This window comes from Schistocerca nitens, chromosome 3, assembly GCF_023898315.1.
Source record: "Schistocerca nitens isolate TAMUIC-IGC-003100 chromosome 3, iqSchNite1.1, whole genome shotgun sequence".
Taxonomy (NCBI): domain Eukaryota; kingdom Metazoa; phylum Arthropoda; class Insecta; order Orthoptera; family Acrididae; genus Schistocerca; species Schistocerca nitens.
The window spans coordinates 853,098,884-853,116,849 of record NC_064616.1 but is presented as its reverse complement, the minus strand read 5'-3'; the positions used below and the strand labels follow the sequence as shown (position 1 = coordinate 853,116,849).

General features: G+C 42.9%; 1 protein-coding gene across 1 annotated transcript in view; it reads left to right on the top strand.

The window, feature by feature from the left end:
- Positions 1–17,966, top strand: part of LOC126249450 (vitellogenin-like) — a gene marked incomplete at its 3' end in the record, with an annotated part of 380,348 nt that overhangs the window by 239,633 nt on the left and 122,749 nt on the right. The window contains exon 20 of the mRNA XM_049951103.1: positions 2,641–2,781. Within this exon, the coding sequence (XP_049807060.1) occupies positions 2,641–2,781 (141 nt within the window). The remainder of the gene's footprint in view (positions 1–2,640; positions 2,782–17,966) is intronic.

The following is a 17,966-nucleotide window of genomic DNA, read 5'->3' as shown; positions in this document are numbered from 1 at the left end:
ACAGACAGAGAGCAGTATGTCGTCCTGAATTGGGAGACTTCAACAGAAACAAGAGTAACATCAGGTGTGCCCCAGGGCAGCGTAATAGGTTCGCTGCTTTTTTACGATTTACGTAAACTATCTGGTTGATGGTATTGCCAGCGGCATTAGACTGTTTGCCGATGATGCTGTAGTCTACAGGCAAGTAGTATTACACGAAAGTTGTGAACAAATCAATGAGGATTTGCAGAAAATAAATGCGTGGTGTAATGACTGGCAGTTATCTTTCAATATTTGTAAGTGTAACCTGCTGCGTATAACAAAGCGAAAATCCCCATTAATGTAATAGTACAAAATAAATGCCCAGTCTTTGGAAGCGGTAACATCCGTCATGTATCTGGGTGTGACTATTCGAAATGATCTCAAATGGAACGATCAGGTTACACGTGTAACGGGTAAGGCGAACTCTAGATTGCGGTTTATTGGTAGAATCCTGAAGAGATCCAGTCCTTCAACAAAAGAAATAGCTTACAATAGTTCATCCAGTCTTAGAGTATTGTTCGTCTGTATGGGACCCTTACCAGTTGAGTCTGATTCAAGAGATTGAGAAGGTCCAAAGAACAGCGGCACGATTCGTGACTGGTACATTTAGCCATCGCGAGAGCATTACAAATCTCAAAGAAAGTTTGAAGTGGGACACACTTGCAGACAGACGACGCGCTAAACGGAAGGGGCTGCTCACTAAATTCCAAAATCCGATCTTCGCCGAGGATGTAGAGCATATATTATTATCACCAACTTTCAAATCGCGCAATGATCACCATTCAAAGATGTGGGAAATTAGAGCTTTTATTTTTAAATGGCTCTGAGCTCTATGGGACTCAACTGCTGAGGTCATTAGTCCCCTAGAACTTAGAACTAGTTAAACCTAACTAACCTAAGGACATCACACACATCCATGCCCGAGGCAGGATTCGAACCTGCGACCGTAGCGGTCTCGCGGTCCCAGACTGCAGCGCCAGAACCGCGCGGCCACTTCGGCCGGCAGAGCTCGTATTGAGGCGTTCAGAGAGTCGTTTTTCCCTCGCGCGATCCGCGAGGGGAACAGAGGGGGGGAAATATGACTTTGACGCGAATATTGCCCTCCACCGCTCACCGCTTGGTGGTTAGCGGAGTATATATGTAGATGTAGAGATGTAGAATTCGTGCTTCCTGTTTAAGACAAAAATGCTGTCTGCTTCGAGAACGCGCACGATTTAAAGATAACACAAGCAGCGAATTAGACGCGTAAGGCCTCGTAAGACGAGGGCGCCATTTACCGGTCATAGATTCACATATTTAGATGAAATATTTGCGCAGATATTTCCCATTAAAGAAAAATCGTCACCTTTTTCGGATTATGAGAAATATTTTGTAGGAGGAGCAATGTTTTATTGTGAGGTCACTTCTGTATGAGCTTTACATGCGTACACGAAGACCGTCTCTCGTAATTAATTCGTTAAATATTCCGCCCCCGGTAACTGAGTGGTCAGCACGACAGAATGTCGATCCTAAGGGCCCGGGTTCGATTCTCGGTTGTGACGGAGATTTTCTCCGCTCAGGGACTGGGTGCTATGTTGTCCTAATCATCATCATTTCATCCTCATCGACGCGCAAGTCGCCGAAGTGGCTTCAAATCGAAAGATTTGCACCCGGCGAACGCTCTACCCGACGGGAGGCCCTAGTCACACGACATTTACATTTAATTCGTTAAATAATGTCTCAAAGCTCTGTGACTATGCTGATTATTTTAAGTTTCTCATAGTACCAGTTACTGTCCTGCTGTCAAACCTGCGACTTTTATGTCAATTACTTTGTCCTCCCATTTTAGTGCTATCAGCGTAATTTTTTGTCATTTTATGGAAACTAAGTATGTAACGAAAATAAAATAAAGTAAAAACTTCGAGGAGGAATCACATTTTTATATAAACGATGTTGTGTATAAAATATATCGCAGGATACGTGTATAGTTTCATATCATTTTAGAGAAAGCACGCTTTCTCTGGAAGAGAAACTGATGGCAGAAAGAAAGTATGAAAGCGCCTGAAGATAGCGTTAGGAACGAAATCAGTAACGTTAAAGTAAAAATTTTATTGAATGTAACAGCGACTAGTCGGCATGATTTTATCCCCAAATTTTTAAATTTATAAACTATCGCGAATTTCTGAAGTTATTTTGTACAATATACGATAGGGGTTACGGCTGTTGCGACTACAGTAGAATTGTGAATGGTATTGGTGAACGTAAATTGTAGCAAGTTTATTAGTCGTAGCAGTAGCTGAAAAAGAGTTTGTTTATTCTCTCTCGTGTAGAATTCGTAAAGAAATTACCATGTATGTAGAATAAATGTACGAGGAAGGGAAATATCCTCTGTCACATAAGTCACAGTAACAGTATGCAGCATAGAAAACATACGTAAATGAAGATGCACAATTTTTATGACTGTTGATTGATTACCTAGAACTGGCTGGAACTGCACGTAGCGATAGAGTGAGTATAGGAGTGCCGATACATAGAAGTCTAACTTAAGATATCTATCGTAATCTGTCGAAAATATTCCTTAGTATTTATCTCTAGCGGCAATGCCGCAAAAATTGACGGCTGGCGTGTGGTATGTGACAGATTGCGGCTACGGGCAGCTGGGAAGTTGAGCCGCTTCCCTTCCTAGACGTGGACAGCCTGCTGCGAAGTAACCTGGCGTCCAACATCAGCGCCGACTTCGTCTACCAGGCCAACGAGACTAGGTACATCGTCCTCGTTAAGGTAAGTTCCGTTCGTACACGGCGCCGCCTCGTTTGCTGAAATTATGAAACTCAAAAGTCTCGTTACCACATGATAGGGTCCTCCGGATATTCAACAGTGAATGTTACTGAGTAGACTACTATACTTACAACATTATGTGTCCAGAGAAACACTTGATTGCTTCGTTAAATATTACTTGCTGTGTTATTGAAGTAGAAATTACGATCGCAACACAAACTATAAAGCTGTGTGTAGATATTTTTTCTGGAGAATTAAGTTGACAAAAATTATCAAGCACGTGAGAAATTAAATCTTTAGGCTAACAAGGGGAAGGCCTCAGAGACGGCCAACCGATTCGGCTCAGATTTGGCAGGTCGCTTGTGTACAACCTAAAACGAATGAATCTAAGATATTTTGGGTCAACACCCCCACGTTTTTGAGAAAATCACCCCTAAAGGTTATGACGAGCGATCGACTCAAAATTGGCATGATCGATAGATAACTGTAAATAGAGCATTTTTCATCATCAGGAATGGGGTCCGGAAACGCATACTTTTCCACAAATCGAGGTAAGGAACTTTTACAACCACCGCGTTTGTACCTACATGGTTAACGCCTGTCGCCGACAGCGCCGATAGCGCAACGGCCAAGGAAACTGGCTGGGAATCGGAAAACCCGGGTTCGAATCTCGAAGACACCTAGCGGATGTTATTCTTCTCGTTTGTATTTATCCATATCTCAATTGAGAGGGATAGGAGGGTTAACAAGGTAAGTAAATCAATAAGGAATGTTAATAATAAGGTAGGCAAACTAATTTCCCAAACGCCGTGAGTTAGTAAAGTATTAAACTTTTAAGCCTTGTCACATGAAAACAACTCCGAGTAAAAGTGCTGCGACTTCCTCACGAGGGATCACAGATAGCCAACCGTGCGACGCTTGTTTACAGCGAAGCACGGGATAGAATGCACGTGGGGAGAGTTATGTTGTCCCGGTCGTCTCTTCGTCGTATCATAGGGAAGGAACAGTGTAGCTGTCGAAAGATTGGATTCATTAGATGCTCCTGCTGCCGTGAGTATATTTGTTTCGAATGTGTATATGACAAGTACCATCCATCTAGTTGTTCGAAGAAAAGTGAGGACACGTAACAGTGACTGGAAGAGCCATTGTAAAGTGACTTGGAGTAGCATTTTAGTTGTTTACTATCCCAAGAGGTTTGAGAAATTTATTTGCCTACCTTATTATCATTCCTTGTTGATTTACTTACCTTATTAACCCTCCTATCCCTATCAATTGAGATATGGAAAAATACAAACCAAGAGAATAACATCCACTACGTTTCTTCGACATTCGCAGCCAGTTACCTCGGCCATTGCGCTATCGGTGCTGTCGGCGAAAAGCGTTGACCATGTGGGTACAGACGCGGCAGTTGTAAAAGTTTCTTGCCTCGTTTTCTAGAAAAGTATGCGTTTTCGGACCCCATACCTGGTGATGAAAAATGCTCTATTTACAATTATCTATGGATCCCGCCAACTCTGAGTCGATCGCTCGTCATAACCTTTAGGGGTGATTTTCTCAAAAACAGGGGGATATTGACCCAAAATATCTTAGATTCCTTCGTTTTAGGTTGTACACAAGCGACCTACTAAATCTGAGCCGAATCGGTTGGCCGTGTCTGAGGCCTTCCTCTTGTAAATCTCTGTTTTTGTGAACCTATAAGTTTTTCGCTCGCTGAATCTATGGAATACGATATTTCACAAAGTGTGGCAGTCGTATTGAAGCTTTCATGATTTTATCTTCCTTCGATATTTGAACTAGTTAACTAACACACCCAGTTATATTTGGAGAAATCCAGTCGATGATATTATTTACCTACTTTTCACGCTAAAAACGCTAGTGAAGACACAGTTTATGGTATGCCACACTCTTACAGTGAAGAGATTGACGACGAAAATGACTGTTGCAGAGTATTAGATAACTGTGGACTCTACAGGGTGTCCGGAAATTCCCGTTACAAACTTTTAGGACTTGTATAGGGGAGTGAGTACATAACATAAGGCGTTCTTGAAAGCTGTGCCACTGAATGTCCTCCAGAAAATGTGGTTTCACCATGATGGTGCACCACCTCAATTCTCACGTGCGGTCCGGAGACATCTCAACAGACCATACGGTGAAAGTTGGATAGGACGAGGTGGTCCAACTGCGTGGCCTCTGCGATCGTCAGATTTAACTCATATGGACTACTTCTTGATACGCAAAGTTTAATTTGCGAGACTCGTGTAGAGACGGAGGAAGATGTGCTGACACGAGTTCTGGCTGCTGCACAGGACTCTGAGGAGACACCATGTGGGTTGGATAGTGTGTACCAGAACATGCTTCCTAGGTACATTGTTTGTAACAACGTTGGTGGTCGTCACATCGAGCCGCTGTTGTAATGCATCAGTACTGTTCTGTACGTACAGCATGCTGGTTTCTTTTTGTTTTTGTTTTAGGATATTGGAAACATGTAATGTTTAAGCGTTAACTTAAACAAATTTTCTTAAGTGAGAAATGGATGTTTCGTTATGTTTCCTTTCCAATTGTTACGTAATGATTGTACTGCGTCTCGCCTAAATCAGTTCCTCAACCAGAAGTGGATGAGTTAAACATCTGTCCACAGCTCGTGGTCGTGCGGTAGCGTTCTCGCTTCCCACGCCCGGGTTCCCGGGTTCGATTCCCGGCGGGGTCAGGGATTTTCTCTGTCTCGTGATGACTGGGTGTTGTGTGATGTCCTTAGGTTAGTTAGGTTTAAGTCGTTCTAAGTTCTAGGGGACTGATGACCATAGATGTTAAGTCCCATAGTGCTCAGAGCCATTTGAACCATTTTTAGTTAAACATCTAAACTGAAACCGTTGTAGAACGGAAGCGGTACATTTCCGGACATGAATTTCTATTCCAAATTTTATTTATTCGCTCCTCTCTGCAAGTTCTTGAAGTTTGTAACGGGAATTTCCGAACGCCCCGTAAAAGTGCTTTTAATGAAAAAAGAAAGTGTTAGTTATTTATTTACAAGTTATCGAATGAAACAATTTGACTGTTATCAGTCACTGTTATTTATATCCACAGCGTGTTCACAAGGTTTAAACCTCCTTCATAGGTTGGTTCAAATGGCTCTGAGCACTATGGGACTCAACTGCTGTGGTCATTAGTCCCCTAGAACTTAGAACTACTTAAACCTAACTAACCTAAGGACAGCACACAACACCCAGCCATCACGAGGCAGAGAAAATCCCTGACCCCGCCGGGAATCGAACCCGGGAACTTCATAGGTTGGATTTATGTGTGTTAATATGACGTGTGAGTTGTGTTAAGACTCTGGGATAACGTGTGAGACTGTCCAGTGGAGAAACGAAACAATGTTTCAGAATATGCCTCTGTGGATGTCTTTGACTAAAGACTAAACGTAAATGTAAATGTGAAAATGAAACGACTAAAACAGAATACTTCCAAAGTCGTAACACAGCACACAACACACACGCAATAGTGACTGGTAACAGTAAACCAGTTGTTTCACGATATCAATAAAAGTCATGGTAATGTCTAACCTAAAATGTTCACATTCAAAATTTGCAATTTACGTGGCTCTTAATTACGATCTCTGACTGTGATGTGGAACGAATCTGTTTACAATTATAAAATCATTTCTCAATGAAAAATGTGGCAACACGCAGACCATTTACATCACTGTTTAAGCTTATTTTCGTGAAGTTATTTGTACTTCACTATGTTCAGTCACACCGACGCTTTACATTATTACATAGTCCGAGATTCTTGTACGGAGAAAAGTATGTTGATAAAAATTTTGTTATTAGATGTTGTTAACACTGTAGTATTTAAATTTCAGTTAATTGTGGTTTCAAATGTTTATAAGGATAAAGACAGGTCCACCTCTAGTAGAAAAAAATATAAGTTCGATCGATGATTTTGTAATCAGAATAATCTGTTGAGACGTGAACCGCGATGCTCCATATTTGTCTCCACATACTGGGCAGCGGGCACAACAGGTATGCTGCTGGAATTCTCCAGCAGCAGATAGACACGTTAGAGTTACCTTTTGCAATCACGTCAGATGAAAGTGTCGTTCGGAGAAACAGTCGTGCACAAACGAGAATTTACTTAGTCTCCGTGCCGGCAAGTTTTTACCGTAACTGCGCTCTCTGGAAAGGAAAGATCAGTTGCCGCTAACGTCTCACTCAAGCCGCCGCTCACGCTAGAACTGGCAGCGCAGTTTCTTCAATTACCTTCCTATTTATAGCTAACTTGTTTCTCATTAACTAATACATGTTTCTTAAATGGTGTCTGTTATAGACTGCGCGTGAATAAATCTGAGCGAGACGAGCATACTTAAACGAGAGTTTCATAAGCTACCTTCTACGGGAATATATTAAGTTTATTATGATTCTACCAATGAATCTTAGTGTATCTGTCTAACTTGCAACAAATTTTATGTGGTCTTCCCACCCTAAATCAGTTTGGATTCAGACCATCATGACACCTGACACTCAATGTCTAATAGGTATTTGCAGCAATTTGCGCACAGTATGTACATTTCTTGGAAATGAAGGTCATTTTTCCAGTCTTTGCCCAAATGCCGTCGATCCTTTGCAAATCTGCCAGCTGTTTACTTCAGTGTTCTGGCATTAGGAATTCCCTATGTGGATCAGTATCATCCGCGAAAAGATTAGTAGAGTTCCCGACGTTATTCAAGGCTCACTTATAGACATCATGTTAAAAAAAGTAGGATACACAGGGTGCCCGATAAGTCTTTCCCTGATTACATAAATTGATAACTCAGGCCAGAAGTAAGATACAAATATGAAACTGGTGTGTAATTGTTTACGAACTATCAAAGTTTTTTTCACACATCAGTAAACTTCCACATGAGCACCCTTGGTAGCACGTAGCACATCTAGGCGATATTCAGTTTCCGTCCACACATTAGCCAACATCACTGGAGGGATCGATTCAACGACTGTGGTTATCCGTTGCCGCAGGGTTTCAAGATCTGGTACACGTGTTCGGTAGACCTCGTCCTTGACATAACCCCATAAAAAGAAGTCTAATGGTGTTATGTCAGGAGAGCGTGGCGGCCAAACCGTTGGCCCATCACGACCAATCCATCGCCAAGGAAAGGTCATATCGAGATAGGCACGGACGTCCAAACCCAAAGAGGCGGTGCACCGTCTTGATGAAACAAGACATCGGGGTGATACTGAAGCAGATGAGCAACAGCATACAGTTGCAACATGTCCAGATACACTGCAGATGTGACGGTAGCCTCAGCGAAGAAGAATGGCCCGATAATTCGATCGTGCAATAGCGCGCACCAAACATTCACTGCCTCTGGTGCACTCCATGACCTCGCCAGGGGGTTGTGAACCCCAAATGCGCACATTATGGCGATTCACTACTCCACTGACAAAAAAGGTCGCTTCGTCGGAAAAGGCAATTCGTATGAGATAACCATTATCGTCCTCAATACGTGATAGCATTTCGACCGCAAAGTCATATCGACGTGTACTGTCATTGGGCAACAAGGCCTGAACGATTTGCACTGTGTATGCACGTAACAATAAACGTTGGTGTAAAATGTCATGGAGAGAGCTTTTTGGCATCTGTAATTCACGTGAGGCCCTGCGCACCGATTTCTTCGGACTTCGCAGAAAAGACTGCCTTACAGCTTCCACCCTGTCTGCTGAGGTTCTTGGTCGACCAGACCTCGGAAGGTCAGCAACCGATCCTGTGTTCTTGAACTTCTCATACCAGGCTTTAATGCTCTTGACATCAGGTGGATTCCTTCCAAATGTTGTATGGAAGTGTCTCTGCACTGTGGTTGGTGATCGAGTCTCATGGTACCACAGGACACACTGTGCCTTCTCCTGATTGGTTAACATGGCTTCTTGGGCACTGCATCTCATCCACTACATACGTACTGCGAACCTAAAACAGAAAAAAAAACTTTGATACTTGTAAACAATTAGACACAATTTTCATATTTGTATCTTACTTCTAGCCTGAGTTATCAATTTATGCAATCAGGGAAAGTCTTTTCGGACACCCTGTTGAACTGGTTGAAATCAGAAAGAAGTCCTCCAACATATGTCTGGATACAAAAAGTTGTTGAGATTAAGACATAACTCTTGCAACTTTCCCCTGCATCAGCTATTCCGTGAATATCGTTTTAGGTTTGTGCTAGGAACATAACAAGATCAGTGAATCCATGGAGTGTGAGCAATATAAGAAGTCAAATGGAATCGTATTACCCCACGCGGGAAATGGCAGAAATGGTGTTGTTCTTTGGTCATCTTGTACCTGCCTTTGTTTTTTGTTCGTTTTTGTCTTCTGACTGGTTTGATGCGGCCCTGCATGAATTCCTCTCCTGTGCCAATCTTTTCATATCAAAATATTGCTTGCAACCTACGTCCTCAGTTATTTGCTGGATATATTCCATCCGCTGTTTTCCTCTGCAACTTTTAGTTGGTTGGTTGTTTGGGGAAGGAGACTAGACAGCGAGGTCATCGGTCTCATCGGATTAAGGAAGGACGGGGAAGGAAGTCGGCCGTGCCCTTTCACAGGAATCATCCCGGCATTTGCCTGGAGCGATATAGGGAAATCACGGAAAACCTAAATCAGGATGTCCGGACGCGGGATTGAAGCAACTTTTAGTCCCTGATGTCTTATCATATGCCCTATCATCATGTTCGTCCTTCTTGTCAGTGGCCGGCTGGAGTGGCCGAGCGGTTCTGGCGCTACAGTCTGGAACCGCGCGACCGTTACGGTCGCAGGTTCGAATCCTGCCTCGGGCATGGGTGTGTGTGATGTCCTTAGGTTAGTTAGGTTTAAGTAGTTCTAAGTTCTAGGGGACTGATGACCTCAGAAGTTAAGTCCCATAGTGCTCAGAGCCATTTGAACCATTTTTGAATCTTGTCAGTGTTTCCCATACATTCTTTTCCTTGCCGTTTCTGCGGAGAACCTCCTCATTTCTTACCTAATCAGTCCACCGAATTTTCAGGATTATTCTGTAGCACCACATCTCAAATGCTTCGATTCTCTTCTATTCTGGTTTTCCCACTGTCCACGTTTCACTGACATACAGTGCTGCACTCCAAAGCAACATTCTCAGAAATCTGTTCCTTAAATTTAGACCTATATTTGATACTTCTCTTGGACAGGAATGCCCTTTTTGTCCTGACATTCTACTGTGGAAACATTGGAAGACATTGGTGTATGACACACTCATCAACAACGTGTATACTTTGGAGTTGCGCCTGTCTCATAAAAGTGAACAAATTCGATATCGCCAGCCGGGGTGGCCGAGCGGTTCTAGGCGATACAGTCTGGAACCGCGCTACTGCTACGGTAGGAGGTTCGAATCCTGCCTCGGGCATGGATGTGTGTGATGTCCTTAGGTTAGTTAGGTTTAAGTAGTTCTAAGTTCTAGGGGACTGATGACCTCAGAAGTTAAGTCCCATAGTGCTCAGAGCCATTTGAACCATTTGAAATTCGAGATCCGAGGGCAGACGGATGCTGTCGAACGAGTTCGTGATTGTTTGAGAAGGAGTGATGAAGGATGTGTAAGAATGAGTGTGCTGGCTGCACTGAGAATCTCTTGTAGTGTCTGCATAAAGATGACTGTCGTAGGTCGTCATGGCCTTCCCTCTGTTGAGAAATTTGCTTTGTTTTTAATCCCACCATCAGTCCTCCCTACATCTGTCATTTCAGAGTTCCTGCGGCTATAAAAATAGGGAAATGTAGTACGATCTTCATCCGTGAAAGCATTCAGTAAACAGGATTCGGAATTTTGAGCTTCTCTCTGTCGTCGTCCGTATGACAGTATCATCAATGACCAACTGGATGTTTCTGCAATCCGTTGACTGCCTATACTTGAGACCAAAAGTTCTTACGTTTCTTCCTCAGTTTGATGAATAAGATATTGCTTTAAAATTCATTGAACACTTCTCTCATTGCTCTCATGACATTTATTTTAACGTCATTCAGTTTGTTTTCTTTTCAACAAGGCTTCAGCTCTGTTTAAATCGGTGATTTAGCTGCCCTTCTTTTCGCAGTAACTTTCTAACATAACTACTGAACAAAGGCAGGTGTTTCCCATCCCTCTCAACCTTGGTCGCCACATACCTGTCTGTTGCTTTTTGTGTTATACTCTTCAACTTTTGCCACTGAGTCTCCGTATTTTCAGTCTGAGATGAATGTTGAACGTTTGCTACAACGATCTACATCTACATGGTTACTCTGCAATTCACACATAAGTGCTTGGCAGAGGGAATTAAAAAAAAAAAGTTCGGGTCCGCTTGGTATTACGAGATCTAAGACGCTACTCTCACACGTCGGTTCTGTAACTCACTATGGAATGTAATTTTCTGATAGAAGCTTAGTACGGCATCACACGAACGAACCTGATGCTTTTTAAAGTCACGTGCATCTTCCAGTGTAAAGCTGGTTAGCTGAACAGTCGCAACATTTCAAGAACTTGCTAAAAGTGTCATGTAATTAAACTCGTCTTGTCTACCAAATGAGCAGTCTAACATAGAGGTCATTAGAAGGAAAGTGCTCCATAATTCTTTTTTAGATCGCGCAAATACAATGAATGTTGAACGTTTGCTACAACGATCTATATCTACATAGTTACTCTGCAATTCACACTTAAGTGCTTGGCAGAGGGTTCACTGAACCATTTTGATACTACTTCTCTACCATTCCACTCTCGAATGGCGCATGGGAAAAAGGAACACCTAAATCTTTCCGTTCGAGCTCTGATTTCTCTTCTTTTATTATGATGGTCATTTCTCCCTACGTAGGTGGATGTCAACAAAATATTTTCGCATTCGGAAGGGAAAGTTGCTGATTGAAATTTCGTAAATAGATCTCGCCGCAAGGAAAACCGCCTTTGTTTCAGTGACTGCCACCCCAACTCGAGTATCACATCAGTGATACTCTCGCCCCTATTGCGCGATAACACGAAACGAGCTGCCCTTCTTTGCAATTTTTCGATGTCCTCCGTCAATCCTACCAGGTAAGGATCCCACACCACGCAGCAGTATTCCAGCAGAGGACGGATAAGTGTAATGTAGGCTCTCTCTTTTGTGGGTTTATCGCATCTTCTAAGTGTTCTGCCAACAAAGCGCAGTCTTTGTTTCGCCTTCCCCACAATATTATATATGTGGTCTTTCCAATTTAAGTTGCTCGTAGTTGTAATTCCTAGGTATTTAGCTAAATTGACAGCCCTTACATTTGTGAAATTTATTGTATACCCGAAATTTATCGGATATCTTTTAGTACCCATGTGGATGACCTCCCACTTTTCTTTGTTTAGTGCCAATTGCCACTTTTCGCACCATACAGAAATTCTCTAGATCATTTTGTAGTTGCAATTGATCGTCTGATGATTTTACTAGACGGTAAATTACAGCGTCATCTGCAAACAATCTAAGGGCGCTGCTCAGATTATCACCTAGATCATTTATGTAAATCAGGAACAACAGAGGGCCTATGTCACTACCTTGCGGAACGTCAGATATCACTTCTGTTCTACTCGATGATTTACCGTCTATCACTACGAACTGTGACCTCTATGAGAGGAAATCACGAATCTAGTCACACAACTGAGACGATACTCCGTATGCACGCAATTTGATTAATAGTCGCTTATGAGGAACGGTCTCAAAAGCCTTCTGGAAATCTAAGAATATGGAATGGATCTGAGATCCCTAGTCGATAGCACACGGTAATCTGCAGTATGTTCTTTGGCGTAATTGCTGAGCAGGTGAAATTTCATACTGTTCTTTTCATTTATTTCGAGACTTGTAGTTAGTGATACTGTAACAGCCTTTTGCTTATGTTGCCTAAAATGAATTTAAAAAAAAGTTCGGGTCCGCTTCGTATTAGGAGATCTAAGACGCTACTCTCACACGTCGGTTCTGTAACTCACTATGGAATGTAATTTTCTCATAAGAAGCTTAGTACGGCATCACACGAACGACCCTGATGCTTTTTAAAGTCACGTGCATCTTCCAGTGTAAAGCTAGTTAGCTGAACAGTCGCAACATTTCAAGAACTTGCTAAAAGTGTCATGTAATTAAACTCGTCTTGTATACCAAATGAGCAGTCTAACATAGAGGTCATTAGAAGGAAAGTGCTCCATAATTCTTTTTTAGATCGCGCAAATACAATTACGATCTCCGGACCTATATTTTAGATAACGACTGTGTTACTTCAATTTTAAAATGTTTTCTGCTCTACTACAGTCTTACATTAAAGTTCCTTTCTTTTTCTTGTCATTTTAATGTAGTATCTCTTTCCCTATACAGGCTGTGATGTACTGTGTCCAGATATAACTGCTAGTCCATTTCAGGGACGTACAAAATTTCTCACGCAAGAGAGTAATCTTTACTTAGCTTTACTTGGTTTCTATCCTTGATTTCTCTCAGAAGAGTGATGCTGTACTAATCTTCTTATGAGAAAATTACATTCCGTAGTGAGTTACAGAACCGACGCGTGAGAGTAGCGTCTTAGATCTCCTGATAACAAGCGGACCCGAACTATTTCTATTAATTTTAGGCGACATAAGCAAAAGGCTGTTACAGTATCACTAACTACAGGTCTCGAAATAAATGAAAAGAACAGTATGAAATTTCTCCTGCTCAGCAATTACGGCAAAGAACATACTGCAGATTACCGTTGTAGCAAACGTTAAACATTCATTTCAGACTGAAAATACGGAGACTCACTGGCAAAAGTTGAAGAGAATAACACAACAAGCAACAGACAGATATGTGGCGACCAAGGTTGAGAGGGATGGGAAACACCTGCCTTTTTGTAATAAGAATAACTAAAGTAACAAGCACCAGTTATGCAAGCGTACTTTCCGAATACACCTAAAGTAGCTACAGTCGCGTGTCTGACACGACGATAAATTCAGAAATACACTGACGGAAATGAAAGTATTAGACCATGAATGAAAATCCCGATATTTGTCAAACTTCGTGGAGCTGTTCATCACGTAAGGAGTATTAAATGATTAATAAAAACCTCTCAGCTGTATTATTACACATTTATTGTGTTAAGACCGGTTTCGTTCGTTGAACATCTAAAGGTTGCTGAATTGTGCTAAAGTCATGATTTTAGGACAACTCGGCAAGCTTAAAATGTTCAGCGAACGAAACCGGTAGTAATACAGTAAACGTACAATAATACAATAAAAGCGGTTGCTCGTTTTTATTTTACAGGTTACTATTCCTTGCTGTAGGAGCTGTGATTTTTGATATTTTGTCTAAACCAGCAAGGTAAAGCAGAGGCCACTACTTCCACCACATCAAGTGGATTTAGTGCTCACGTACTCACACTGAGCCGCGAACACTTCCCAGTTTATCAATGGGGAATAATTGAAAATGATCATTACTATCATCGGTGCCATGCGTGCAATGGTCGTGCCAGGCGCGCGATATTGAATCTTTATACAATCGTTAATGGCGCGAGACCTGCACGACCTTATAGCATAGTTCTGCATTATTCTGTTACACGAGGGGTGATTTCACGTAATGAAAGAGAGAATGAAAGATTAAAGGACTCATTTATTAAACAGTTGAAAATTAAACAATAATACAACCAAATGGGGGTGGAGGAAGAAAGATTCGAGTTCAGCAGCCTGCCCCAACGTACGTTTATGACAAGCCACGATAGCAGGAGAAAAGGAATTTTAGTAACGACCGCCATATTGTCAAGTGGGGTCCCATAGAGTAAAGGAAGGGGCTGCAGGCATGCAGTGACCACCACCATGAATCAGCCAAGGACTAAGAAAGATGTTATTGTGCGTGAATCGCTAGGTAGCCTCCCGTACTAAAGGAATAAAACCCGCAAGCTGCGAAACTATAAGGCTCCTCCTGGGCCGCGGGGCGCGAATCTACAGTGCGCGTCGGCGCTCATGCTTACCGAACTTCATCTCCTGGAAGCAGCACCTCCGGTGTCCGGCACGGTCACACTAGAACTGGACTACTGCCCCTTTGTCCACTATCCACCCGCGGAAGACGGCTGGCGCCTACCGGCGAAAACCGGGCGCGCACCTGAACTGGCCAATCGGAGGGCCGGAATCTCACAGAGAGGTGACCTCGCGACGTTAAAATCGAGCAGAAATAGCGGTTAAAAGGCTGGTAAGGCAGGTTGGCGAACTGAGAACAGGAGAAACTTTGGCCACTACTGAACTTTCAAACGACCCCACATGCTACCCTGGCGATCGGAAAAAGGATGGGAAACGGGAAGCCATCATGGCTGCTAGGAAGACTGCTGCCCTCGCCCGTAAATGAAGAAAATTCCTGGCGCCAAGCTCCTCTCACAGATCAGTGTGAGACAAACTGTAAAAATTGTCAAATAAATCAGGCAACCCATAGAAATTATTAATATTGCCTGAATTATTATTTCACCTAATACCAGAATGCTGGGATTAGAAATATGAAATACGAGCACTGAATGGTGAATGAAGTGCACGTCTTTCAACAGCTAAGGTGGTTTTTATTAATCATTAAAATTGTCAACTGACATAAAGAGCATTAAATGATAAAATTTTCAGTTCATTCGGAAATTATGGTCATCAGCATCAGTATGTGGTGTGACCCCAATAGGCCCAAATAGACTGTTGTATTCGCCGTGACAGGGAAGCAAACAACCTCCCAATATCTCTTTCCGTGCCTAAAACAGGGATCAACTGACGACTATAGGAATATACGAGGCCTGTTCAGAAAGTAAGCTCCGATTGATTGCCAAATTGAAACCACAGTGAACATCAGAAATGTTTTACTTGTAACAATTAGCTACACCTTTCAGCTACTTCTCTACGTAGTCGCCGTTCTGACTTATACTTTTGTCATAGCGTTGTACCAACTTTTCAATAGCCTCATCATAGAAGGCAGCCGCCAGTGCTTTGCGCCAATTCTCCACGCTGGCCTACACCTCGTTGTCTGTGTCAAAATGTTGTCTTCAAAGACAGCGGTTCATGTGACCAGAGATGAAACTCAGGGGGAGACAATTGCGGACTGTATTGTGGGTAATCTCACATTTCCATTTGAAAACGATGCAGGAGCATCTTCATTGCCCCTGCAGAATGCGGCTGAGAACTGTCTTGAAGAAGAAACAGCACGACAGTTATGTAATGTTAGCTGCATAGCTTCAGGCGAAATTTCTCACCAGGCCCTCGTACTTGGCGGCAGACACTATTTTCTAGATATCTTTACGCACTCACTGCGAGCTCAGAAATGAGAAGAGCGACGTGATGCTAACTGGGGTTATACTAGAGACACTACCCAACACATCTGTGCAAAGCTTTATCGGATTTTCATAGTCGTTTCCATTTCGCGACCGATCGGAGCTTACTTTCTGAACGCCCCTCGTAATACAACCCCCTCCATGCCGCTCCCGCGGGATCGTGAGGGCAATGTTAGATTAATTACAGCATGCACAGAGGCATTTGAACAGTCGTCCTTCCTGCGGTCCATGCGTGAGATGGAACCGGAATAATCCCTGATACCTCCTACAGCGGCAGGTACCCTTTGCCAAGCACTTCACGGTGGTTTGCAGAATATAGCTGTAGATTCAGACACACAGTCAGTTGAGGAAGATAACTGGCTGGAGGCTTGTATACGATGTATACGTATTCCCATCGCATCCCAGCCGTGCTCTGTGGGTGATCAGTCAGGGAGCCATTAAGGCCAGCCAAGGATCCATACATTCCTCAAGGCATCTGTGGTTCTGAAAAGTTCCTTTCGTCCGTATGTCGGAGATTCCGTGGCGTCGGGCGCGAAAACACACTCGCAGCCACGGCTAGCATCCAGGCCACCCTTGACAACATGCGGCACGCGAGAAAAAATACTCGCCGTTCTGTTCAATAGATTTAATCGGTAACGTTCATTGACGGAGACCAATTAATTCTCTGCTCTGTTGCACTATCCAATCCATCTAAATAAGAGTCGCCAATCTCGCTTTGACCTGCGAGACAGGTTTAAGCGCCCCACAACTTCAAAGTCAAAAATTTAAAAATCATGTAGCAATCCAACTACTACCACAAAAATTCCGAGATCCGACCACTGTCTACACCGTTAACATTTCATACACCACCTCCAACTTGCTCCTAATCACTCCAGCCGATTTTCTCCACAACAACCAAACAGGAGCACAGCTCAAAATCAATAGGCAAAGAGTAACAAAAATCTCATGCTCCACTTTACACGGAAAGGAATATCATTTATTGGTTTCCATATAAACCTCTACAAGTCCGACTCTTTCACTACAACACCAACTACCCAACTATCTTCTTAGCTCCACAACCTAGTTTGAGGACTCTGCTTAATGAGAAATTCACCTGCCCTAAAAAGTGAAACTTTGCTCCACGTAAAACCGTAAAACCATGAGCATTGGACACCCACGCATGAGAGACGCATTACCAGTCCTCTCGGATTTACGTACTGGAAGAAATACTTCGTGGATCATTAAGTCTCCAAACATAGAAATCAGTACCGCTCTCGAATCAGCACTTCCACTTCAGAGAGTCCATGACCCCAACACACAGGACGAATATCGATTGACTAAGTGGTTTCGCGAACTGCAGACCGCTCCACGAAATTATTCAGCGCATAGGCCTTTCATCCAGCCAGAATCGGAAGCAGAATGTAGACATTTTCACTAGCCATTTTCTGTTCTTGGTTACAGCGTTTCTGTAAGGTGCTACCTCATGCAAGGACATAAAGAACATTTTCTATAACGGTTGTCGGAGTATAACGGACGTCTTGGGGAATTTACTCGCCCTTAAAGTCAATATACTCGACTCCGACCGCCACCCATTTAGGAGGATTAGGAAAAAACTAGCCCATCATCTTCAGGCTGAAAAGAACCCCTCCGTCCCCCCACCCCTTCGGCAGCCACAAACTAGCCGAGACGACCACAATAACGAAAAGGCCAAGCACACAGGGGTGGTTAAGAAATGATATGTTACAATGCGAGCTACTGTGTGCTGAAAGAAGGTTTATCGTTATTGTCATACACTGGCAAGCATTCAGCCAGCGTTCAGAAATCACCAAATCAATCCTGTTGTCATATCCAATAGCTGCTCACGTCATGAGTCCACATTTGGGGATGTATCGCTCTCAAGAACTCTGCGTCCTGTGACC